The following is a 27,705-nucleotide window of genomic DNA, read 5'->3' on the forward strand; positions in this document are numbered from 1 at the left end:
GAAAAGAAAAACTGAACGTAAACAATGGCACATATGGTGTTAGCAAACAATAGCTCTAGCTATCTGCCTTAGCTAGCTATGTAGCTCTTTGGGGCTCCATAAAAGCACGGGTTGTCGAACATTAATGTAAGGATAAAATAGACTTCTTTGTTAGAAGTGAGCGTACCTTGCAGGGACTCCAGTAAAGCCGTTCCGTTTTCCCTACATCGCAAGAAAATCCGCGCTCGGACATCTGTGCAGAGACATCCTGGAACACTTTCACATTTCGCGTTGTTCCGTCGAGCTCCCGCTGGATTTTATCATCCCCAATGAGATGTAGGAACGTCGTCACCTCCTCGGTCGACCACGGTGTGCTTTTCTTCGACGTTGCCATTTTTGTAGCTCCTCCGTTTACAAAATGCTGCAAGCTTGCTTCTTGATATATATGTGACGCGAGGGATGATCTCGCGCGCGATCTTGTGACGATTCTCTCTGACCAATCAGCAGTCGAGTGTTGACGTCACAGCCCTGGCCTGGTCTGATAGAACCACGATTTTATGGGGCCGGAAAAAGAGAGAAAAAGTACCCGCTAGCCGGTACTAGGCTATATGGAAATGCCACCAAAAACTGGCCTGGCCGCTTGAGGACGGTCCAGGACGCTTAAACGGGGCTACCCGCTGCAGTGGAAATGCGCCATAAGATAGTTAAACGTTGTGCTGTTGTTGGCTGCAAGACTCGGGACAGGGGACTACATGCAATGCATGCATGCATGCAATTCCACACTCGTAATCACAGCAAGCACGGTAACGTGACTCTCGCCGGCTCATGCCTGCTCTTCTGCAGGGGGGCGTGGTCAGCTGCTGCTCAGAATTTTCAAAGACGGACTTGGAATAGAGCGAAAATGAGCGAAACGAGGCATGGCTAAAAAATGATCTGTTTGGTATTTTGAAAAATAAAATGTATAAATATACCTTATATAGGTATGGTCATACACTATATCATTTAAATATAGCATGATAGGTCTCCTTTAAAGCACGACACTGGCTCCCTGTGGAACTGAGGATCGAATTCAAGGTCTCCGTCCTCACCTGCCCCTCCCTACCTCAAGGAACTCCTCATACCTCCTTGCGGACCACCCGCTCCAGCAACTCCAACTTCCTCAAACCCCCCAGGACTAAGCTCCGTACTATGGGAGACCGGGCCTTCTGCTCTGCTGCTCCCAGTCTGTAGAATGCTCTCCCGACCACATGAGAGCAACACAGACCGTGGAGGCTTTTAAAAAAGGCCTCAAAACCCGTCTTTTCAATAGAGCCTTTGCCTAGGCCTTTTTACCACCCTTTTATTTTTATTTCTATTGTTTGTTTTTGTATTGCTTTTTATTAATTCTGTGTAATGTGTACTGTTCATGCTCACTGCTTGTAGCACTTCAGGATTTGAAATCAAATATGAAGTGCTTTATAAATGAAACCCATTGTGTGTGTGTGTGTGTGTGTGTGTGTGTGTGTGTGTGTGTGGTGTGTGTGTGTGTGTGTGTGTGTGTGTGTGTGTGTGTGTGTGTGTGTGTGTGTGTGTGTGTGTGTGTGTGTGTGTGTGTGTGTGTGTGTGTGTGTGTGTGTGTGTGTGTGTGTGTGTGTGTGTGTGTGTGTGTGTGTGTGTGTGTGTGTGTGTGTGTGTGTGCGTGCGTGTGCATGTGCGTGTGTGTGTGTGTGTGTTTGTATCTGTGTGGCCTGTGTGCTGAGGCCCAGGGCATTTATTTTTAATAATACATATATATTTTAAATTGTGATATTAACGGTGTGAATTGTAAATAGCTTGTTTTACAAATGTATGTGTAATTTAGGAACAACAGATGAAGCTCAACACATTAACATGATGAGATCTGCTTCTGACTTCATGACCTTTTGTTCTGGCAGTTTTGTGGTCACCAACGGCGCCTCGTCCCGCAGTGGAACTCTGCACTTCACCATTGAGCACGGTGACCGCATCCCACCAACCCTCAACCACAACACGGGCCTCCGGCTGCAGGATGGCTCCACGGAGACCATCTCACCTGCCCAGATGCAGCTCACCGACCCCGACACCGCCACCTCCAACTTGAGCTTCGTCATCACGCAGCCGCCAGGCCATGGCAGACTGCTGCTGAGAGGAGTCCCTCTGTTTCCCCCACTGGGGTTCACCCAAACGGATGTGGACCAGCTGAACCTGGATTACCAACACCAGCTGGGCAGCCTGGCGGACATAGACAGGTTCTACTTCCTGCCGACCGACGGGACCAACATTGGGTACCTGGAGTTTGGACAGCTGAGGGAGGAGCCGGCTGTCTTTAACATACAGGTGAGCAGCACACACAAAACATATTTCCTATTTATTTAACACAGGAGGCTGCGCTGAACTGTAGAGGTATACGTTACTGAAGTACCAAGTAATAACAAGTAATACTACACTGTGCTTAGAGTAATGGCGCATTTCCACTACAGTGCGGAGTGCGGTTTAAGCGTGCCGTGCCCGGCCCGTTTTTGGTTGCGTTTCCACTAGGCGTAGTTCCGGCTAGTGGGTACTTTTTCACAGTTTTCCGGCTATCCAAAATCGAGGTTCTTTTCGGGCCAACAACCGGGCTGAGTATGCTAAACTATTGAGAGAATCGCTGGCAACTACAACAAAATGAACATATTTGACCGTGATTTAATTGTAATATACGTTTCTACATGATGCCGAAGTAACAACATACTGATACCGGTTAGTAAAAACCATGAATTAATGCTTTGACAAGTCTGCAGACAGACGGCAGAGAAACACCTTTTAAAATGCGTGTTTTCTGAATGGAGATCAGCTAAGCTAACATTGTATATGCTCCGACCGTCCACACTCACAACAACGGCCTATACAGACATAAATAAACCAGCGACTGTATTCGCCATGACACAGACAATCTGTAGTTTGTACTTGTTTAACTTTTGTCTAGTTTCTGAACAGATATGAACAGGTATTGTCATACTGATATTCTGTACAAACTGTGAAGTCCACTGAGACAAATGTAACATTTGCAGGGTTCGTACGGGTGCTTGAAATCCTTGAAAAGGCTTGATATTTGACATGGTGTTTTCAAGGTTGGGAAAGTGCTTGAATTTTGGGAATGGTGCTTGAAATTGAGATAAAGTGCTTGAAAATGTAAATGCTTTACTTTTACAAAAAATTGCTGTCTGACTGAATAGTTCGCTTTTTAGATTAAAAGAAAAGAATTGCTTCTCTTCTACATAAAACAGCTCCGCCGCGGCCTTCCCGCGCTATGCGCGCGACCTGCAGGTGTTTGTGTTACATGTGACCTGGGCATTCTGATGAGAGTGATAGATGACTGTGTGCCAGGAGGTTGCAGTTTCAACGAGCGTTGGCTAGCAGAAGACAAATACAAGCCATGGCTAAGACTAGGGTCAAGCCCACGAGTAGCCTCCTGCAAAGTTTGCAAAAATAACGATGCGAGAGTCTGCGCTGACGAGCCACATGAAAGGTACGCTGCAGTAGAGCATTTTAGATTAAGCTAACGTTGCATGTTACGTTTGTTTAAGCTAACGTTAGCGAGCTGAATAGCGAACTCCATGAGGGATAATAATAATTGCAGGGGACAATCATTTCAGAGGAGCGTAACTATGTTATGTGCGTTACAGTCGCCATCCTGTGGTGTTCAGAGGATGCTCTAACGGCATTTCGTGTTATAGTCACGAAATATAATCTATTGATTCGACACAGAGGGATTTTGAAAGCAATGTATTTCTACTGGTAGTATGTTTCGTGCCTAAACCAAATGTGACTTGCTCTATCGAAATCAGTCACATTTACCCGAAGACACATTTTCGTTTGTATTACTGGTCTCGGGGAAGCTCGCGAGTGTGTTTGTGTATTTTTGCGTTTGTGTACTGGGGAAACACTCACAAGAAACACCGGCTGTTGTTATGCTTGCTGTGACGTTACATTAGTCCGTTCTCTGCTTGTAATTATGCCGAAGCTTCAAAGTTGTATTTATCATCTGAATTTGCCGAAACAAGTTTAATATTCTGAAAGCCAATACTTTGTTTATTTGAAAACATGAAAAAAAACTGAAGTATATATATACAATTAAATTGAAGTATTATACAATTAAAACTATATTTTGCTTTAATCCCATGTAATTGTAGAATGAACACAGTCTTCCTTTGGAGATGTATAAGTCAGGAGTCTTGAGTAGTCAGCATTACCTAAAATCATTGTACACATTAGTAAATATTATTTTCCACTTGTTACCATTGTGAGTCTATTTGTATGCAGCTCTGCGTGATTGTGTGGCTACAATTCAGGCTAATACACTACCAGAGGTGGATAAGTACTCAGATGTTGTACTTGAGTAAAAGTAGAAGTACTCAGATATTGTTTGAGTAAAAGTAGAAGTACTCAGATCTTGTACTTGAGTAAAAGTAGAAGTACTCAGATATTGGTTGAGTAAAAGTAGAAGTACTCAGATCGTGTACTTGAGTAAAAGTAGAAGTACTCAGGTCTTGTACTTGAGTAAAAATAGAAGTACTCAGGTCTTGTACTTGAGTAAAAGTAGAAGTACTCAGGTCTTGTACTTGAGTAAAAGTAGAAGTACCAGAGTGTAGGAATACTCTGTTACAGTAAAAGTCCTCATTCAAAATGTTCCTCAAGTGAAAATAGAAAAGTATTCTCATCTAAATATAGTGAAAGTAGTGACACTAAAAGTAGTCGTTGTGCAGATTGGTCCATTTCAGAATAATATATATGATATGTTTTATAATGATTGATCATGAAAGTGTTCTCAAAGCTGGTGAAGGTGCAGCTAGTCTGAAGTACTTTGTAGACTGCTTGTGACTTTACTCCAGGTGGAACTAAAGTCTGATTTAACACTAGGTTATATTTCACATCATTCATCCAGATCTGTGAAGTAACTAAAGGTGTTAAATACATGTAGTGCAGTAGAAGTACACCATGTACCTCTGAACTGTAGTGGAGTAGAAGTACACCATGTACCTCTGAACTGTTGTGCAGTAGAAGTACACCATGTACCTCTGAACTGTAGTGGAGTAGAAGTACACCATGTACCTCTGAACTGTAGTGGAGTAGAAGTACACCATGTACCTCTGAACTGTAGAGGAGTAGAAGTACATCATGTACCTCTGAACTGTAGTGGAGTAGAAGTACACCATGTACCTCTGAACTGTAGTGGAGTAGAAGTACACCATGTACCTCTGAACTGTAGAGGAGTAGAAGTACACCATGTACCTCTGAACTGTAGTGGAGTAGAAGTACACCATGTACCTCTGAACTGTAGAGGAGTAGAAGTACACCATGTACCTCTGAACTGTAGAGGAGTAGAAGTACACCATGTACCTCTGAACTGTAGTGGAGTAGAAGTACACCATGTACCTCTGAACTGTTGTGCAGTATAAGTACACCATGTACCTCTGAACTGTAGAGGAGTAGAAGTACACCATGTACCTCTGAACTGTAGAGAAGTAGAAGTACACCATGTACCTCTGAACTGCAGTGGAGTAGAAGTACACCATGTACCTCTGACTTGCGTTCACTACCAACCTAAAAGTACCTCAACAATTAATCAATAATGTATTGAAAAGGTATTTGGCTGATTGTTGTATATCGGCTCAGCCAGGTTATATGGGAGGCCCAGTCTACGTACAGGTCACTAATTTTGAAATATTAAACTTAGTTTTCTTTTCTTTAATTTTTCATCCTCGTGTAGAAGGCTATCACGAAACACACATTTGGTTGTTTATAGCATAAAGAACATCTGATTTAATGTGAGGTAGGGAAATAATCATTTGAGTATGTGTATATAAAAGCTGGAAAATGCACCTTGAAAATGCTTGAAAAGTGCTTGAATTTGACTTTGGAAAAGGTGTAAGAACCCTGCATTTGTGATATTGGGCTATATAAATAAACATTGATTGATTGATATGAGGAGCTGTGAGCTCTGAGGGCTAACGGCTGATGTTGGTTTTGTGTTTCACATTGAAGATGACGTCACGGCTCCGCCTACACTGCGTTACTATAGTTACTACCCAAGTTCCTAAACTGTAATGGAAACGCAGCATAAAGTGAGCCTGGCCTACCAAGGCCTAACTATACTGTACATGCGAGGCCCTGCAGTGGAAATGCGCCATAAGAGTACTTCAGTGCAATAAGCACCTTTTTATTATTTCTATTTTATAAAACCAGACAAGTCAGATGAAATGACAATAAGGCCAAAGGACATGAGCACAGAGCAATAAAGACAGGGTTAGGAGCAGAAACTCATTTAGAAAAAAATGTATCAAACAAAGAAAAGAAAAGTTTAAAAAGTAGTGTTGATAAAAGTAGTGAGTGTTTTATTTTTATATTTGATGTTTTTGAATGAATATGACTAAAAATCTACTTTTCATGAGGTGCTCAGCTGTGTGGTTGGTCCAAGAGGATTTTAAATAGTTTGCTTAGCTTTAGAAGAAGAAGGAACACTTTATTCATCAGTTCATCAAAAACATCAAAAATCAACAAATTGGTCGATACATTGGAGGTAAAATTACAATATTTCCCTCTGAGATGTAGCGGAGTAGAATTATAAAAAATATAAAATGGAAATACCAAAGTCCAGCGTGAATTTGGAGTACAATTGCCGAGGAGATGCTCTCCCATGGAGCCTGGTGTTTCTGAGGTGGAGCTGCTGGACGCTCAGCTGGACTGAAGTTAAATATTTGATGCAGAGAGCGGCAGGTGAGCCAGGAAACCCCCCCCCCTCTAATGTTGCATGCTACCTGCTCAGAGAGGGACACACACGCACACACTACTAAACACATGGTCACATGGTATATATATATATATATATATTATATATTCTGTGATTATTCAACTTTTTAATATTTCGATATTTTGCTTTAACTGATGATTATCTCTATCGTAGACTATTTCAGTTAATAAAATAGAACATATAAACAGAAGATAGGATACAATGAGACATGTTAAACTGTCTAGTTTAGTCCTAAAAAATGAGTATGATATAAGGTGGTGTAATGTACATTTACCCAAGAACTGAACCTCATAGAATGCTTCACTCATAAGATGACTCATTTTGAATAAATTACACACCCTGTGTAGCCCGTGAATTCATGAAAAAGAGACTCATTTTGCTCACATCTCTCCGTGTTGAACAAATAACCAAAAAGCGGAGGAGAGTCTTGATGACCTGGTGGATTGTTAAACCGCAAAACTATATCGAATCATATGTTCACAAACTTCTGCAGTAAATTCCAGGTATCAGGGTTAGGTATGTATACAGTCGTATGCTCAATACGTCCTAACACTTCAATGTTCCCCAAAAAATGAAAAACGTGCACTACTCGTCTTCTATTCATGTAGGTTAAACGTTTTTTAAATAGTAATATTTTAATGAAAATGATTTTTGTTTTGGAATTTGGTTTTGCTGTTGTTAAACTCATTTTTATTAAATGTTCTCTTTGTGAACTGTGATAAGATAAAATAAAGACTGTTCTCTTCCTGAGTCAAAAGCCACATGGGGTAAGTTCTTGGTCATTTGTAAATGTAACTATAAGCCAATCAACAGACAAATTATGAGCATTTACTTCACATCGCTTTCATGCTGATGGTGCATACTCTTTGAGAAGACTACACAACATGTTGTTGCCAGAGCTCTCTCATGTGCTGTATTCAGAATAAAGACTCACTTCAGCTCAATGAAATACAGCAGAAGATGCCTGAATAGTTACAACTCATATCTTTACATTTTTGGTTGTAACATTTACAAGGAATGTTTATTCATCTGATGTGATACATGACAGGAGCACCATCTAGTGGCTGAAACACATATTTGCACCTGTGTCAATTGTCTGAACAAGAACAATTACATCTCTAGTAATTGTTTTCAAACCATGTAGAGACTTTCTGTTTATTTTCACAATGAAACATTTGTAATATATCTGGCAGCTGGAGACTGTGCAGACTTGACAAAGACTGGCTTTGGTCATGTAACTTGTTTTTATGTCTTTCTGTTGAAATGATTGTGGTTGTTGCTGCTTTTAAGATGCATTTCATGTTATTGCACTTCATTTCTACTTTCCTTGCTTAAAGAGTGATTTATAAATATAACAAAAATATGAAACAAACTTAAACTGCACAGTAACCAATAATGTAGTTGAATAAAAAACACCAGAACCTATTATTATTATTGTTATTATTGTTATTAATATTATCATTATTATTAGCAGTAGTAGTACAAGTAGTAGTAGTGCTCGAGGCACGGGCCGAGGAGGTGGAGTTGCAGCCATCTTTGACTCAATTTTAATTATCAATACTAAACCAAAATTAAATGATACCTCCTTTGAAAGCCTCGTTTTTAGTCTTACGCATCCGACCTGGAAAACTGTGCAGCCAATCTTATTTGTTACAGTGTACCGTGCACCAGGTCCTTATTCAGAATTCTTATCTGAATTCTCTGAGTTTTTATCAACTTTGGTTCTTAAAACAGACAAAGTAATTATCGTAGGTGACTTTAATATTCATGTTGACGATGATAAAAATAGCCTTACTGTTGCATTTAACTCTATATTAGATTCTGTTGGTTTCTGTCAGAGTGTAAATAAACCAACCCACTGCTATAATCACACTCTCAACCTTGTTCTGACTTGTGGTATTGAAATTGAGCCACTATTAGTCGAACCGCATAATCCTGCTTTATCCGACCATTTTTTAGTAACTTTTGAAGTACTGTTAGGAGACTACAAAGCATTAGTCAAAAGCTCCTGCAGCAGAAACCTATCTGTTAGTGCTATAGCCACATTTAAGGAAGAGATTCCACCAATCCTTAACTCGATAGCATGTCTGCATGTAGGGGAGGAAACTTATACAAAATGTACACCACCCCAAATTGATCATGTTGTTGATAGTGCTACAGATGCGCTGCGAATAAAATTAGACTCTGTTGCTCCTTTGAAAAAGAAGAAAATAAAACAACATAGATTAGCTCCATGGCATAATGCCGAAACCCGCAAAATAAAGCAAAAGTCTAGACAACTTGAAAGGATATGGCGTTCCACTAAACTTGAAGAATCTCGTTTAATTTGGCATATTACTCTCAATGAATATAAGAAAGCACTGCGTAAAGCGAGAGCAGCCTACTACTCTTCGTTAATAGATGAGAATAAGAATAATGCAAGATTTCTTTTCAGCACTGTAGCCAGGCTGACAGAGAGCCATAGCTCGATTGAGCCTTCTATGTCCATAGCACTCAGTAGCAATGATTTTAAGTGCTTTTTTAACGATAAAATTGTTACTCTTAGAAACAAAATTAATGACCTCTTGCCTTTGACCAGTATAGTGTTATCAACAGCTCCCGGAAATGTAAGTTCTAATATTACACTAGATAGTAAACTAGAATGCTTTTCAGCCATAAACCTTGAACAATTACATTCAATGATTCTCTCTTCTAAACCATCAACGTGCATGTTAGACCCAATTCCAACTAAGCTGTTGCATTAATTAGCACTTCTTTATTAAAGGAATGGTATGCTCATGACACTCATTTTTAAATAATTATCATCCGATAAAACATCTGCCAGTCTTTCTTTTTTTTTTTTTAATCCGATGACATTATCAGTGATTTTAAACTGATTATATACCGAAATAACATCAACAGTGTGGGCGCCGCCATTTTCCGGACGTGACGTAAACCATGCGTTTGGTTTTCGAAGACACGTTGATCTCCATGTTATTTACTGTAGTTTCTCTCTTCAAATATGCCTCACTGTATCGCGAAATATTGCTACAATTCTGATAGGAACAATCCACGGAATGCTCGGTTCCATCTGTTCCCAAAAGGGAGAAGCGTAAGAAGTACATTCAGAGGCAGTGGCTAGCGAAATGTGGCCGGCCCCAACCGAAAGATTCACAGGCTCATGTATGCAGCGAACATTTCAAATTTCCGGACGACTACTCTGAGAGTATGATAAAACATAACATGGGATTTATGGAACAACCATTACTTAATGGAGATGCAGTACCATCGGTCTTTCTGGTGTCATCACCGACCAGGACACCAGTTCGGCCAGTTGAGAAATCGCCCTCTGCAAGTGTGAAGCGACGGAGGAGCAGAAGTAGTGCTCGGAGTAAGAATAAGGTATGTTATAGCGCATTTCCATTGCAGCGGCTAGCCCCGTTTTAACGTCCTTTAGCGTCCAGGCCAGGACAGTTTTTGGTGGCCTTTCCATATAGCGTAGTACCGGCTAGTGTGTATTTTCCCCCAGTTTTTTCCGGCCCCATAAAATCGTGATTCTATGGCCAGGGACAACGAAGCTGAGTATGCTAAACTAGAGAGGGAATCGCTAGCAAGGGTGGTACTACATGCATACATATAGTATCTTATATCATCTTCCTATTATACACACATGCATTTCCAAACATCTGGACTACCTATGTTGCAAATGTATTATCTCTTCAATTTACACACGGCATCTATTGCACGTCTGTCCGTCCTGGGAGAGGGATCCCTCCTCTGTTGCTCTCCCTGAGGTTTCTCCCATGTTCCCTTTAAACTGGGGGTTTTCTTCGGAAGTTTTTCCTTGTATGATGTGAGGGTCTAAGGACAGAGGGTGTCGTATTGTCATACTGATAAAACATCAAAACTTCTTACTCTGCTGACGAGTCCGAACTCAAATATTCAGCCATGTTTCCGTGTGTTGACAAAGTGAACGCATGGATGACGTCACGACCATCACGTGACTACTGAAAATGGCAAAAATGGCGGCGGCCAGACGGAATATAAAGGTTTTGATAAAAAAGAGCTATAAAATCATTATTTACCGGGGAATATCGCTGATTTCTTCAGGGTATGGTTTAAACATAATGTTTCACTAAATACTGAAGTTTTGATTAATTATCTAATGAGTGGACCATTCCTTTAAATATTATGAATATGTCTTTATTATCAGGCTATGTTCCACAATCATTCAAAGTAGCAGTGATAAAACCGCTTCTTAAAAAGCACAACCTCAATCCAGAGGTTTTAGCCAACTATAGACCTATTTCTAATCTTCCGTTCCTCTCAAAAATTCTTGAGAAAGCGGTCGCAAAACAGCTGTGTGATTACTTAAAAAACAATGATTTATTTGAAGATTTTCAGTCTGGCTTTAGAACACATCATAGCACAGAGACAGCTCTGGTTAAAGTCACAAATGACATTCTAATAGCCTCAGACAAGGGACTTGTCTTTATTCTTGTTTTGCTCGATGTCAGTGCTGCATTTGATACTATCGACCATGATATCCTATTGCAAAGACTAGAGCACTTAGTTGGCATACAGGGAACTGCTTTAGGCTGGTTTAGGTCATATCTATCTGAACGCTCTCAGTTTCTACGTGTTAACGATGAATCTTCCACGCAAACCAAAGTTAGCCATGGAGTGCCACAGGGCTCAGTGCTCGGACCTATTTTGTTCACATTATATATGCTTCCATTAGGCAATATTATAAGGAATCATTCTGTAAACTTTCATTGTTATGCGGATGATACTCAACTATATTTATCAATCAAGCCTGATGAAATTAATCATCTAAATAAAATTCAAGACTGCCTTAAGGACTTAAAAACGTGGATGACCTTAAACTTTTTGATGTTAAACACGACCAAAACTGAAGTTATTGTACTTGGCCCGAAGAATCTACGAAACAAATTATCTAAAGATATACTAACTATGGATGGCATTCATTTGGCCTCCAGTGAGACTGTAAGGAATCTTGGTGTTATATTTAATCAGGATTTATCCTTTAACGCCCACATAAAATCAATTTCAAGGACCGCCTACTTCCATCTGCGTAACATTGCAAAAATCAGGCATATCTTGCCTCAAAACGATGCAGAGAAACTATAGTCCATGCATTTGTTACTTCTAGGCTGGATTATTGTAACTATTTATTATCAGGGAGTACCAAGAAGTCAGTCAAGTCGCTTCAGCTGATTCAAAATGCTGCGGCTCGTGTACTAACCAGAGTTAGGAAAAGGGACCACATTACTCCTGTTCTGGCTGCCTTACACTGGCTCCCTATAGAACACAGGATAGAATTTAAAATGATTCTTCTCGCCTACAAAGCCCTTAATGGGCAGGCGCCATCTTACCTTAAAGAACTCATTATACCCTACTGGCCTACTAGGGCATTGCGTTCCAAGAATGCAGGGTTGTTGGTTGTTCCTAGAGTCTCTGAAAGTACAATGGGAGCCAGAGCCTTTTCCTATCAAGCTCCACATTTGTGGAATCAGCTTCCAGATTGTGTTCGGGTGGCAGACACCCTATCCGTTTTTAAGAGTGCGCTTAAGACCTTCCTTTTTGATAAAGCTTATAGTTAGGGCTGATTAGATTCAGCCCCTAGTTTTGCTGCTATAGGCTTAGTTTGGATTCATCTTCCTATTATACACACATGCATTTCCAAACATTTGGACTACCTATGTTGCAAATGTATTGTCTTTTCAATTTACACACAGCATCTATTGCACGTCTGTCCGTCCTGTTGCTCTCCCTGAGGTTTCTCCCATTTTTCCCTATAAACTGGGTTTTCTTCTGAAGTTTTTCCTTTTACGATGTGAGGGTCTAAGGACAGAGGGGCCCTTTCTCATTTCATCAAATCCCCCTCCTCGACTCCTCGACTCCTCTGTCCTCCGGTAGTGACCCGGAAATGAATTTTAGCGCGCCATGTTGAAGGACATCTCATTTCTCTAAATGCACGTCGAGGACCGAGCATCGAGCATCGAGGAGCCTCTCTGGAGGAGCTATAACCGAGGATACACTGATGGCTCCTCCACGGCTTCTTCGCGGATGCATTTCCGGGAACAGAGATGTTTCAAAGAGTCGTGACGCACGGCCGGACTTATCTCAGCCAATGACAGCTCTGCATGCATCCCCTGGATATTATTTTAGAAACTGCTTTCATCGTGACGCGATGTTTACAGAGAGAACAGTTGTGAGGTCCTTGCAGAAAGCAGAGCAGTGTGTATAATATATATCACTCTATAACAGGCCTACTCTCTTTATTTGCTTTAGTTTAGTAGATATCTACAAACAAAGAGTCGATATTTTTCTAAAACCATTCAGTGCTTCACAATAAAATACGCAACAGCTGTAGCCTGATTATGTGTAGGTGTGTGTGGTACAGTGTGTGCGTAGATGCAGCGGACAGACAGGTCTCAGTTGGTTTGGTGTCCTCTGCTTAACTTGTAATACTTGTAAATAAAACTTTTGGCCCGTAATTTATTTTCCTCATTGCAGCGACCAGAGAGGGGGGGGGGGATATATCCAGTCTCTGATATTGTTACGTTATTATGAATGCTCTGTTTGATTCTGAAATTGTATATATTTATATAAATATATACATATATATGTGTGTGTGTGTGCGTGTCCGCATCTGTAGCCTGTTATTGTCTCATGACACCGCACTGTGAATGAATCAAAGTAAATATATAAGTGGTCATGAACACATCTGTCCATCAGACAGAGGGCTGCTGTGCCTCCTGTCATCATTAATGGACGTCTCTTTAAAATGGCCGCTCAGAGGAGAGGAGTTCTCCTTTCTCTAACCGTCTGCTGCTTCCCCTCCTCTCTCCTCGGTTCCCCTCCTCGGCTCCTCCGCTCGCATCTCCTGTGGGCGGGACTAAGTCTCGAGGATAGGAGTCGAGGAGGGGAGTTAGAGAAATGAGAAAGGGCCAGGGTCTAAGGACAGAGGGTGTCGTATTGTCATACTGATATTCTGTACACACTGTGAAGACCACTGAGACAAATGTAACATTTGTGATATTGGGTTATATAAATAAACATTGATTGATTGATTGATTGATTGATTGATTGATTGATTGATTGATTGATTGATTGATTGATTGATTGATTGATTGATTGATAGTAGTATTAGTTATATAGAGTTATATAGAATATTGTATTCTCTATAACATTTGAAACATTTGAACGTTATTAAGATGGAGGCTTCAAATAAAAGCAGTTTTTCTGCCTCTGCACTGTAAATCCTTTTATTATCTTTTTTTAGGTTTGTGTATGATGACGCACACTTGAATTAAATGACAGTTCTGCAATAATTGTAATAATTTAGTTACTTCTCTTTCTGATATTTCCTAAGTTTTGTCTCTATCTTTTCGTACACTTCCACCAAACAAAATAAATCTACTGAAACAGCTGATTATTCCCACAGAGGCTCAGATATGCTCTTCTTCCTGCACTAAATCAAAGTTATTTACTAAATAAAAGTCTCCTGCTGTGTTCAGGTGGATCGTGTGGATAGGTTACCGCCTAGTCTGTCCACCAGGCGAATTCCTAGCACTGTGGTGGGTCTAGGCGGGGGCCGGTATGGCATCTTCATCACCTCAAAACACCTGCAGGCCTCCGACCCTGACAGCCCCGTGGAAGATCTGGAGTTCTCCATCAGCAGGCCTCCGCAGTTCGGCTACCTGGAAAATACTCTCACAGGTGGGCTGTGTGTGAACTTAAAGCTGAGGTTATCAGAATCAGAAATTATAGATGTATTGCATACTGTTATACTCTTTAAGTTGGACTAAAAATTCCTGTCCTTTCAGGAGCATACATCAAAGGTTGTTTCACGCAGCGGGACGTGAACCAGCGAGCCGTGGCCTTCATCCTCCCTGCCGACATGGAGGTGACGGCGGACAGCTTCCAGTTCCTCCTCACTGACCCTGCTGGAAACACCATGCTACCCCAAATGTAGGTTTGTCCAAGAGACGCACGGGAACCCTGGTCCAGTCAGGGTCAACCATCTCAAATATCACAAATATGATATGAATATGAAGTTAACGAAGAAGAAGTCTTTCACTCAAGTATAAATATCACAGTTTAGAAATGCCATGTTATATAAAAGACATGAATACCAGTACTGGCATATAAAGATATATAAGTATCTAAAGTTAGCGTACTCTATATGCCTGAAGCAGTGGAGTTTGTATATGTACAAAACTGGTGGGGCAACTTAGATGTTTACTTTATATATAAGCTTCTGTTGCTTTTTTAAACACGTAAACAAATAGCTGTAGGCTCCATGGTTCCGATGCAACAGCGACCTCACCGTCACATACAAAGACAGCGAGAGAGAGCGATAGAGAGTTGAAAGTAACATATTATATTTAAGATTTAAATGACATATGAGGCTAATCATTTTAAGAAAATAAATATGGTTTTAACTAACTTTTACTGACTTCCATAAGTGGTGACATGCTGACATAGTTAAAATATTTATCCTACAAGTAGACACGTCATCTTGTTATATAAAATACCCACAGCTGTCGGTTAATCATATTAAACTCAGCTGATGGCAGTAAAAATACCGTAGTATGGTCGTCTTTATTTGTACGTTATTATTATTCAAAGATAAATAAGGAAGTGTGTTTTATATGAGATGGCAGAGACTTCAAATCAGATTATTAAATCAAAGAGGCTTTATGTTTTCTATTATTTTATTTCACTATAGCTATGTGGACGGTGTCAAGGTCCTATTTTGACTGAATAAATCAACAGCGCGTGTAAATAAAATACAAGATTTCTTTATTTTTATATATACATAAAATATTGGGACAAAGCTTATAGTCTATAGTGGAAACATATCGCTTTTGTTGGGTTCAGAATTCCAGAAAAGACAGACAACTTCTAAGTTGAACTATTTATTGTAAAGAGAGCAAAATATATATATTACTTGGCCAAGGACTCATCACGTCTTTGGGAATCACAGGCAGCAAAGCTGTAATCTGTAACCTTCAAATCCGTAAAGAGACTCGAACCTCGTGCGTGCATACATTTTTATTACACAGGGCGTTGCCCGTACATTTATGATTGGTCAAGACTAGCTGAAGAGATACCACGGTTTAGACTCTTTGGTTGGTGCACAGACTCAGATAGTCTCTTGGCAACACGATCCTCCAATCAGCATTCGGCCGGCCTGTGGAAGTCCCTCCCTACTCTGGCACCATCATACTCATTTGTTTTCTCTAACGTTTCTTCAGATATAGCGGGAAACCATAATGATGCTTCCTAGCTCTGCGGGGAGCGCGGCTCCATACAGAGCGAAGGCCGGTGCGATGTGCTGTTCTGACTACCTCTTTGTGTTCTTTCAGTCTCTGCACTCGACCTTGCTACTTTCAATATTGCAAGCTAAACTTTCTTCTGACTATTCCCCTCGTTGGTATCTAACCCATCAGAACCTGGGATTAGTGATTGTGTCTATTTATTCTATAGTCATAGCAATCTCATGAGCACAATAAGCATAATGTAATAATAACAATCAGTCTTGTAATGTTATATAAAAATAGACTCCACAAATCTCTCCTTTGACACCTTTTAAGGTGTGAATCTAATCTATGTCTATTTTTCTTTTTACTGCGTCTCTGGTGTAATTGATGAATCTCTGCTGGTTATAGTAGATATAGCTCACCCCATCCACATCCTTGTTGATTGTGGGACAGAGGAATATTACTTCAAAACCTGCTGATATTTGGTTTCTATCTTTAAACTCATCAGGAGTCCCTAATGATGTATTTAGCTTTAAAAACTCCCTCCTGGGACCATGTAGTTCTGCTGTCCGTGGGGTGTTCTGCTGTCCGTGGGGTGTTCTGCTGTTTGTGGGGTGTTCTGCTGTCTGTGGGGTGTTCTGCTGTCTGTGGGGTGTTCTGCTGTCTGTGGGGTGTTCTGCTGTCCGCGGGGTGTTCTGCTGTCTGTGGGGTGTTCTGCTGTCTGTGGGGTGTTCTGCTGTCCGTGGGGTGTTCTGCTGTCTGTGGGGTGTTCTGCTGTCCGTGGGGTGTTCTGCTGTCTGTGGGGTGTTCTGCTGTCCGTGGGGTGTTCTGCGAGTATGGTTCATTTAAGATTGAGTTACTGCCCTTTGATTGTTCATTAGATATTCTAGTTCCATTTCATACTTTCACATGTCAAACACATGCTCTTTCATTTACACTTTTTGCTTTAAATCTCACATTCTCTTCATCTTACTTTAAACCACGTATTTTCTTATCTCTGTAAATTATAAATGGTGTGCTTATTATTTCTAATGTTAATGTTTTCTAAATTAATGTTAGACCTCCTAATTGCCAGTGCAGCTTCAGAATCTTAATACTTGGACTGTGCCAACAAAATTAAACCTCAACATCTTAAGGTGAACTAAATCACATATTTCAATAGCTCTGCATTTTTGATGAGCATCTGTGTTATTCTTGAATCAAATCCTTGAAATCCTATTTAAAATCTAAATATAATATGAACTACTAATGTTTCTGGTAAAGAAACACACTCATGTTATGGATTAAAAAACAACTAGAATCATGATACTGTCAAAGTGAATGATTTCCTGGTGATAATGCTTCCAGCTGTCAGTGCTTAGATATTATCAAGCTGAAAAATGAATACAGAATTCCAACATACTGTCATCAAATGTCTTTCTATTATGAATTGAAATTGCCCTTGTGAAACTAGTCTTGTGTTCATTTCTATCCCCATAATGACCCAAACAATAAAGTCTAGTGTAAGGGAAACTTCTGCAGCCATGGAGAGTCAGGACTCAGAGAGACACGAGGAGAGTTGGAGCTTTGATACAAGCATCGGCCGGAGAATTTACATCACAAGTCACAGCAGCAAAAGGTTCTGACTGCACGGGTGGGTTGTCATGTCAATTCTGATCAGCCTATCTCTTGATAGACCTTTTAAACTAGTTTACAGAGAGCTACTCAGCATCTTGGGGGAAGGTATCCGTGAACACCTGGAGACACTGAATCACTTATCAGACTCTATGGCTCTTGTGACCGAGAGTTGACCGGTCATAAAACTGATAATGTCAGCAATAGCTGAGACTTCCCATTGCTTAAGACAGATAACAGACTTAGGCTTCGTCGTAAATGTCAACAGGCCGAAAGGTCAAATATCTTAAGTAAAGACAAAATGATTCCCTAACATCTATGGCCTTACTTCTAATTATTTACCAGACTAGAGAAAGGATGTTGTCTAAATTAAATTCTGTGTCATTACATTACTATATTTTAGCTTAACTTAACTGTAATATGTTCGTTCTACATTTCAAACCCCACTTACTCTAATATCTGTTAAAAATATCCACATTACAAAATGGTTTCATCATCACATGTCAACTTCTTTGGTATTCCCATTCTGGACTTACATCTCTCTGGCAGCCCCTTGGCCACTGCTTCTGCATCTGCGCTACCCGTTATAATTCAATCAATATTTAGAAACATATCAACATTCCTCAAACAGTATCAGACATGGAGCAGGTTCATTCTAAAACTGTCAATCAATGGTCAGATTGAACATCCGAGTTGGGGCGGCAGGTTTCTTTCAGTCCCTAAATGAAAAATGTAGATTGTGAATTTGACAGCCATGTTGATATAACACATCATACCCACACTCCCCCTTTAGACACATGAACTCATGTGTAACAACATCCTGTATGGGAAGAAAACCTTCAGGTAATAATCCATTATAAGAAAATACCAAACATTATTCACAAATGTACATCCATCATTTTCCACAGTAAACACTTCAGTGAAATGAAGTGTTTCTCTCCATCTTTCAGTCCTAAAAGAAAAAGAATCTTCAGATTTTAGTTTGAGCTTCACATTTTGCAAACCGCCACCTCCTGTGGGAGTGAAATATCATCAAGTAGATTAGAAACGGGTCACCTGTGCGGTTTTCCAATTTTGTGGAATTTTAGGAAACCTCCCATTTCCCACAGAGCCCCAGAATAATGTGTTAGTCCAAAAGCATGCTTGATTAGTCATTGTTTAAAATCATGCAGTTACACTGATCACATGCCGGCATACTCACACTCACACTGTCAGGTTGTAAAGTCAAGCTTGGGCTGCAGTCGGATAGTTTAAAAATCAGCTCCTAAGTTCTAACCCTATCTCCTATTCCTTGACCTCTGAGTGAAACGTCACGGGGTTAAGGGATAGTGGATAGGAGAATTCAAAAGGACTTAGGAGAAGAGACTGCGGTGCTTTAGAGAATCCGACTGCACTTTCACTATCGGACATGTTTATGATGCGCCAGCGGACGTCCTGAATGTGCGTCTGCTGCTGTGGGGGAACCATGGAAACTACAGTTTTCTATAGCGGACTACAACATGGATGTTCAATAAGAACGAGGGACTACTGTAAACTCATCTAGAGACTCTGCACTGTGCTCTGATGCTGCTGCTTTGCTTTATGAACGGGGACAACAGAGAAACAGATTCTTCATGACCAAAGTTGGAATTGAAATAAAAAAGGAAAGTGAAATGTATGCTCGTCACCCTCTCCCTCCGGTCCACATTAATACAAATGATCCCAATACGTATGATTGTATGAACTAAAGATCTTAAAATCAATACAAATGTATTTATTATAAACGTTAGTCCTTAACATCTATCACTGTGTATATCACCATTCAAACATCTTTTAAAAGTTGAACAAACCCCACACAGCTCAGTAAAGACTGTGAGATGTTGACTTTATTTGATCATTTCAGTAAAAACTAACGTTCATATTTCTCTTTTTGATTATAATACTGATGAACGTTCAAAACAAAGCACTTTGGCAACTTACCACCTATGTTTTAAAAAGCTTAATAAGCACCGTAACTTTCATGATATCATTTCTCGGTCATAATCGGTTGTTTCCGTGAACGGCCGACTGTTGAGTGACGGCAAATGCTGCAGCTGCAAGGCATTGTGGGGCAGAATGTTCTCTTCTCCTGTCGGTTAGGGAGGTCCAGTGGTTCCTAAGCTAAAGGAGGTTATAAAGGAAGTTTGAAACCTCCTTTCCTATCATTCTCATCATTCTAGAGAATTCGAACGGCACTTATCATGGCTGCCACTGAGGGACTTCCGGGTCATTTCACTCCTTTAGGAAGGTTCCTAAGCTAAATGGACTATTCAACTTCAGCCTTGGTCAGGTTCACCCCAGAGTCAGTCATTGACAGTGCTTCTCTCAAGTCACACTGTCAGTCAGGGTCAAAGGTCATTTGGTCTCAGTGTTTTCGGCCATGTGTCGTGCTCTGCAGAGACTTTGATATTTCAGAATAGGCCAGTATCCTTTGTCTACAAAAATCTGTCATATATGGAGCGCCATCATTTATTAATTCACAATTACAACTATCATTTTCCAGACATCTCTAACTTTTCATTGGGACAGCTGTTTCCCACATTCCCTGAAATGTGTTAGCCAAAAATATCACTTCCTCATAGTACTACTACTGAGTTTATTAACACCTAATCTATATTAAAATGTCTAATAGATCTATTTCAGAAACTTGTGCATATCATTATTTTCTTGAGTCAAAACATTATTAGGACCTGTAAAGCTCTGCCATGTATTTCATAACTCATATTCCTTTATCTTCAATTCTGGTCCACTTAAAGAACAACGTTTAACCTCCCTAACCGTGCGTGGAACCTTGGGTGTCCGAACATGTAACAATCACTCCTTCCTTTATTAAGGATTTAAAAACAGAAGTCATTTCATCAATGGTTTGTAGTTGAATTTAGGAATTATCACTTATGGTAGGTATGTTTTTACTTTTTAACATCTCTAAATGTCAGTTAATTACTAATTAAATGGATGTCCATTAAGAGGTGGTGACGCTTGTCTTTTAAACTCATAATCTGGTGCCGTGCGCTTCCTGTGAAGCTGCAAGTAAGATTTAAAACCACTGCAGGGTGGGTCGAGTGACCCCTTCTCCCTATTGGTCGTCAATAATATGCACCTTTACAATGGGTGATTGAAGGCCCCACATTTGTTTACTCCCAATGATATTGCTTTTTCAAAATTAAATGTGTTGTTTTTATTTTTATTTTATTTTAAACTCTACATATTGGACTACAGACAACAGTTATTTCCCATAAAAAGTTCTCCTGTAGTAATATATGCCACAATGGTGAGACAAATACCTCAAATTGAAATACTATTATTTTTGCTTAGAACTAGCTTTCCCTTCAACACGGCCTATATAAATAAATATAGAGTGGTTACTAAAACTCTCCCTTTAAACTGTAGATCAATACTGTAACAAATTAAATCTCTACCAAATTCACACATGAATAAGAATGTCTTAAAGAATAATTTGTTTACATGATGAAAAGATTGAAGAATCTGTTCTACTCTGTACTCTTGACTCCAAAACACCCACTGCTTAAAGTGTGGTGAATATGTCCATATCCCACAGTACCCTCAGTGTTTTAGGATTATTTCCTCATTTTACTTTAATAGTTTCCTCTTTACTGCTATTTTTAATTTACCAATTGATTAATTAATGGGTAATATAACTTTTTATCTTTACTTATTTATCAAGTCAATTTCTTTAAATATGGTTCTTTTTATTTGAATAAGTGTGTTTATGTGCAAACTCACTCTGTCTTGGTTGTTAAATGCCATCTTAACAACACAATGAATGTGTCCTAAAGATATTACAGAACTCCTTTAAAAACTATTTTATTTCAACCATTTGTAACATATTTACTCAAAACAACCTTTTCAGTAAACCATTTTCTCCTATAAAATGAAATACTCACATATTTCAAGCTCCATATATTTCACACAAGAAGAAAATCCCCACAAATTCTCCAATATTTTAAATCCTACTGTTACTTAGAACGACAGTAAAAACCAGCAGAGAGCATACTAACAGATCACAACAATGTAAATTGACTCAAGAGTAGGCCTATGTTTTCTTTCTATTATAATTATTAATATTATCACTTTTAGTGAACACTTATTCGTATTATGGATTAATTACTAATCCCTTTTGTACCTCTGATCAAAATTATTTATGTGTAATGCTTTAAATATACAAATATGTGTTAAATCTAATAGTTCTAAATTTGAACACAGTGGTTCTAGTTCTGACTAAAATAATATACAATATGTCCAGCAGAGGAAGCCAACCCTTAATTTATAATTAATCTCTCTTGTTGTGTACGTTCTTTGTCCTTTTCACTCTGACTTCTCCATTTTACAGAACCTCTCCTTATTTCACACTTTCTTATCTATTTGTTCTGTTCTTTTAATCAAACAGCGTAACAAGTCTTGGTCATTTAGCAATGTATTACATTACATGTCACTTGTTAGACACTTTTATCCAAAGCGACTTACATACTCAACACTGTGGGCAATCCCCACAGGAGCAATTCGGTGAAGTGTCTTGCCCAGGGACACAACGACATGCTGACTGCAGTGGGGTTTGAACCTGTGCTCCCCTGAACACAACACCAACGCACAACGCACTGCACCACAAGCATCCCTTTAAAAAGTATTTTTTGCAACCAAATGCTATATTTTCTGTCATGTGCCCTAAACTGTCCCTGCCACCATTTTAGGATAATATAGTAAGTTCATGGGAAGGAATGAGACAATTAAGCTGTCGTCACTCACCTAACGTAATCACCCTTTTAAACCTATGCCGTCTTGACGGGCTCTCCGTAAAAAGTATTCACTTAGGCTACTATAAATATCTTACTTTAAATCCAATCACTTGCCCTATTCTTCGTTTCCCCAACCCACAGCCTCCACACGGCGGTGGAGCCTCACGTTGTACATTCAATACATAACTTTAACACGCCTTTTCTCCTCATACTCTCTTTCATGACTTTTTACTTAATGCATTTTAACGGCCGCAATCGAATGTTTACTCAAAAACGGAAGTCAAGCTTACTCGTGATACTTCGGAGATCTCTTCCGGAATAGCTTTTCAAAATAAACTAACCACAGGCAAATGCTAACCGGAAGTGTTTTCACAATACAACAGTTAGAAAATTACTGTATGTTTAGACTATATCACATCATTAAACATTGATTTTAATTTCTTACAATCCCTCCTTACAGACCCTTTTAGGGCAGGGGTTTTCAAAGTGTGGGAAGGTGAGCCTCCCCTCAGAGAACATAAGAACAGCCGCACCCCCCCCCCCCCCCCCTCCCAATTATTATTTGTTGTATTATTATTATTGTTGTTGTTGCTATAATGCAGGGGTATTCAATTGCATTTCAAAGAGGTCCAGTAAGAGAAAATGTCATGAAATGCTCTGATTTCGCTGTCTACCTTCCCGCCATTTGAAATCACGGGGCGGAGGTGGCGAAGTCGATAGGGACTTGGCTTGGCAACTGGAAGGTCAACAGTTCAAGTCCCGGTAAGACCAAGTGCTACCGAGGTGTCCCTGAGCAAGGCACCGTTCCCTACACTGCTCCCCGGGCACCGTTCAAAATGGCAGCCCACTGCTCCTAACACAAGGATGGGTCAAATGCAGAGAAACAATTTCCCCACGGGGATTAATAAAGTATATCAACTCAACTTCTTCTTTAGTTTTTATTGGCAGTTGGCAAACCAACTTGTAGGTGCATTACCGGAACCAACTGGACTGGAGTGTGGACAAGAGACTATGCAGAAAACAATAAACAAAAGAAACAAAACAAAACAAAGAACCAAAACTCTAGATTATTTTAAATTGATCAATTTCTCTTAGAAACGTAATAATCTCACAATACATATTGCCTGATGTTTTCCCTAACAAGTCAAGTCATGGGATGTTGCTTTCTTCAGTGTCTGGAAAAGCACATTTCTCTGAGTACTATATTTCCAACACATCCTCACTCCCAGGTCGGCCTATGTTGACGTTATGTCAAGTCCCCTGTGTCGGCTTTTTCCAACGCAAGGGGGGGGGCCTTAGCGTCCATTTTCAACGCAAGGGGGGGCCCTTAGCGTCCATTTTCAGCTTTCCGGGATGTCCATATGCTTCTATGGACGCTCATGGAAGCACGGCATTCGTTTGTGTCAGCTGCCCTTAAAGGCAATGTGAGCATCCATTCTCATTGGATAACGGAGAATTGTACACCCGGAAGTAAGTATTCCCCTTACTGTCGATTGATTTTACAGTGATATCTGCACTACTCATCGACTAAAAAACACCAGATTATCCTTGTTAATTACACAACATTGATTGGTTTAAATTGTGTGCAATGCTTTTGTATTTTTCCCCTTCGATTCGGAGAAACAAATATTTTTTCGGAGTAAAGGATGGCAGAAGACACTACACTACCCAGAATCCCCAGCTATCGTTTGGACTACACCATGTGCTCTGTTTGACAAACCCCGTGATAGTCCTCAAGCTCTGTGATTGGAGAGTGTGGAGGGTTACGCCGAGCTTCGAACAGCACTTGAAATGGGATGGAACCACAGCAGACTGTCCAAAACTGGATTTGAACGGGTCCACCGCGTCCCCCCTCCCCCACCCCGTCCCCAGAACTACACATGCTGGCTATTCTGTTTCGCAACATGTTCTCTATCTATGGCACGTCTATACTGGGAGTTGTAGTTTTAAAAGACGTTTTCGTATTTCCCATAATAAGAAGTTGCCAGTTGCAGAGCTGGAGTATGACGGGGGATCAACGCCAATCTCCCGGGGGGAGGTCACTGAGGTCGTCAAACAACTCCACAGTGGCAAAGCCCCGGGGGTGGATGAGATCCGCCCGGAAATGCTGAAGGCTCTGGGTGTTGAGGGACTGTCATGGTTGACACGTCTCATCAACGTTGCGTGGAAGTCGGAAACGGTACCGAAGGAGTGGCAGACCGGGGTGGTGGTCCCCCTTTTCAAAAAGGGGGATCAGAGGGTGTGTGCCAATTACAGAGGCATCACACTACTCAGCCTCCCCGGGAAAGTTTACTCCAAGGTACTCGAAAGGAGGGTCAGGCCGATTGTCGAACCTCAGATTGAGGAGGAACAATGCGGATTCCGTCCTGGTCGTGGAACGACGGATCAGCTTTTTACTCTCGCAAGGATCCTGGAGGGGGCCTGGGAGTACGCTTATCCGGTCTACATGTGTTTTGTAGACTTGGAGAAGGCGTATGACCGGGTTCCCAGGGAGTTACTGTGGGAGGTGCTGCGGGAGTATGGGGTGAGGGGGTCTCTACTCAGGGCCATCCAATCTCTGTACTCCCAAAGCGAGAGCTGTGTCCGGGTCCTCGGCAGTAAGTCGGACCCATTTCCGGTGAGGGTTGGCCTCCGCCAGGGCTGCGCTTTGTCACCAATCCTGTTTGTAATATACATGGATCGGATTTCGAGGCGTAGTCGTGGGGGGGGGGGTCTGCAGTTCGGTGGACTAAGGATTGCACCACTGCTTTTTGCAGATGATGTGGTTCTGATGGCTTCATCGGTCTGCGACCTTCAGCACTCACTGGATCGGTTCGCAACTGAGTGTGAAGCGGCTGGGATGAGGATCAGCACCTCCAAATCTGAGGCCATGGTTCTCAGCAGGAAACCGATGGACTGTCCACTCCAAGTAGGGAATGAGTCCTTACCCCAAGTGAAGGAGTTCAAGTATCTCGGGGTCTTGTTCTCGAGTGAGGGATCAATGGAGCGTGAGATGGGCCGGAGAATCGGAGCAGCGGGAGCGGTATTGCAGTCGCTTTACCGCACCGTTGTGACGAAAAGGGAGCTGAGCCGGAAGGCAAAGCTCTCTGTCTACCGGGCCATTTTCGTTCCTACCCTCACCTATGGTCATGAAGGATGGGTCATGACCGAAAGAACGAGATCGCGGATACAAGCGGCCGAGATGGGTTTCCTCCGCCGGGTGGCTGGTGTCTCCCTTAGAGATAAGGTGAGAAGTTCGGTCATCAGGGAGGGACTCGGAGTTGAGCCGCTCCTCCTTCGCGTCGAAAGAAGCCAGTTGAGGTGGTTCGGGCACCTAGTTAGGATGCCACCTGGGCGCCTCCCTAGGGAGGTGTTCCAGGCACGTCCAGCTGGGAAGAGACCAAGGGGTAGACCTAGGACCAGGTGGAGGGATTATATCTCTTCGCTGGCCTGGGAGCGCCTTGGGATCCCCCAGTCAGAGCTGGTTGATGTCGCCAGGGAAAAGAAAGTTTGGGGCTCTCTGCTGGAACTGCTGCCCCCGCGACCCGACCACGGATAAGCGGGAGAAGATGGATGGATGGAGAAGTTGCCAGTATTAAACTGTGTACATCCCTGGAGGTTTAGGGGATAGGAAACACTCACATTTAAAACATATAATTAATAAATGGGTGAAAATTGCTTGTGCCCATAATGGGCAGCATTAATATATACCCACATGCCAGCTAAGGTCAGAAGAGCTTTATTTAACAACTGGTCTTATGTTTGTGACCCCTCCTGTTGTTAATTGATAACATTACATTACATTAATTGTTAAGCCTGAAACATGCACTTGTCAAGGTTCAGAGGCACATTTTGCAAATATGGCAGGAGCCATCGATCAGCTTAAGATAAGATATACTTTATTGATCCCAAGTTGGAACATTTGCGTTACATCAGCATGTGTAACACAGGCATGAGAATCACTCACTTTTCGGCGAAATTCGCCGTTTTGAATCCAAAATAGGTCGTTTGTGTGATTCATGTAGATCTGCAATAAAAATATTTTTGGGGTATGGGGGGGGTCTGGGACCCCGAGTAATCTGCGGCCGCGAGCTGTTATGTGTCATCATGCTTTAACCACTAGGTGTCCCTTTATATCAGCGGTGCACCTTTATGGTGTAAATACAGCCTATCTACCAATTGTATCAAATATAAAAGTCAGCCGAATTAGTGTTGATACTGCAAGGAGACGTATTGTGTGAAAAGAAATGTAAGATATTGTTTAATGGCTGATATATTTATGATCCACGTCACGTTTTCAGTTCCTCATGTTTGTCTAGAAGTCTTCTCATCAGGGCTCTATAAATACAGAACTACGGCAGATATGTAATATTTAATGCAGCCGAACCGTGTATTACAATGCCGGTATGTGATGACTTTCAAAGAGAAAAGCAAGCACACTCGGAATAAAGTATTTATTTTTTTACATTATTTCGGTCTGTTTCCGGTATTTGTTAATGACGATGTGCTGTGAGATGTGAGACTGGAATTGCACAGGGGAAAATAACGTAGGCTATCTTTAGATGCGGATTTTGTTAAACTAATATGTTTGCGCTGTGGACCAACACTATACATTGACGGGGAAGGGGGTAGCAATAAAGATAACACCATTAAACAGTTACACAACATAACAGAAATAATATCGATAGCAGCGTCCCTAGCAACCACCTTGGTAACAATGAAAACGTTATGGACGCAATTTCCTGAAGTAATCTTCGTAATAACTAGCAAACTAAAGATCATGTACATCCACTGCACACATAATCTGAAATAACAACTCATATTTCTCGCATCAAATGACATCAAAACGCATTTTAATGGCCAAACTAACTTTAAAATAGGCATTTTCCACCGAGAATAAAACGAAGTTCGGCCATGTTTTTTTTTTCTGCAGGGAGAAATTTGAAGATCACGTGATGTCAAACAGAGCACATGGTGTAGTCCAAACGATGGCTGGGGATTCTGGGTAGTGTAGTGTCTTCTGCCATCCTTTACTCCGAAAAAACATTTGTTTCTCCGAATCGAAGGGGAAAAATACAAAAGCATTGCACACAATTTAAACCAATCAATGTTGTGTAATTAACAAGGGTAATCTGGTGTTTTTTAGTCGATGAGTAGTGCAGATATCACTGTAAAATCAATCGACAGTAGTAATACTTACTTCCGGGTGTACAATTCTCCGTTATCCAATGAGAATGGACGCTCACATTGCCTTTAAGGGCAGCCGACACAAACGAGTGCCGTGCTTCCATGAGCGTCCATA

At 40.9% G+C, this 27,705-nt stretch overlaps 1 protein-coding gene across 1 annotated transcript in view; it reads left to right on the top strand.

Annotated features, from left to right (window-relative positions):
- Positions 1–27,705, top strand: part of frem1b (Fras1 related extracellular matrix 1b) — a 288,564-nt gene that overhangs the window by 172,261 nt on the left and 88,598 nt on the right. The window contains exons 25-27 of the mRNA XM_034081787.2: positions 1,893–2,313; positions 14,290–14,491; positions 14,599–14,743. Of these exons, the coding sequence (XP_033937678.1) occupies positions 1,893–2,313; positions 14,290–14,491; positions 14,599–14,743 (768 nt within the window). The remainder of the gene's footprint in view (positions 1–1,892; positions 2,314–14,289; positions 14,492–14,598; positions 14,744–27,705) is intronic.

This window comes from Pseudochaenichthys georgianus, chromosome 4 (genome assembly GCF_902827115.2).
Source record: "Pseudochaenichthys georgianus chromosome 4, fPseGeo1.2, whole genome shotgun sequence".
Lineage (NCBI taxonomy): Eukaryota > Metazoa > Chordata > Actinopteri > Perciformes > Channichthyidae > Pseudochaenichthys > Pseudochaenichthys georgianus.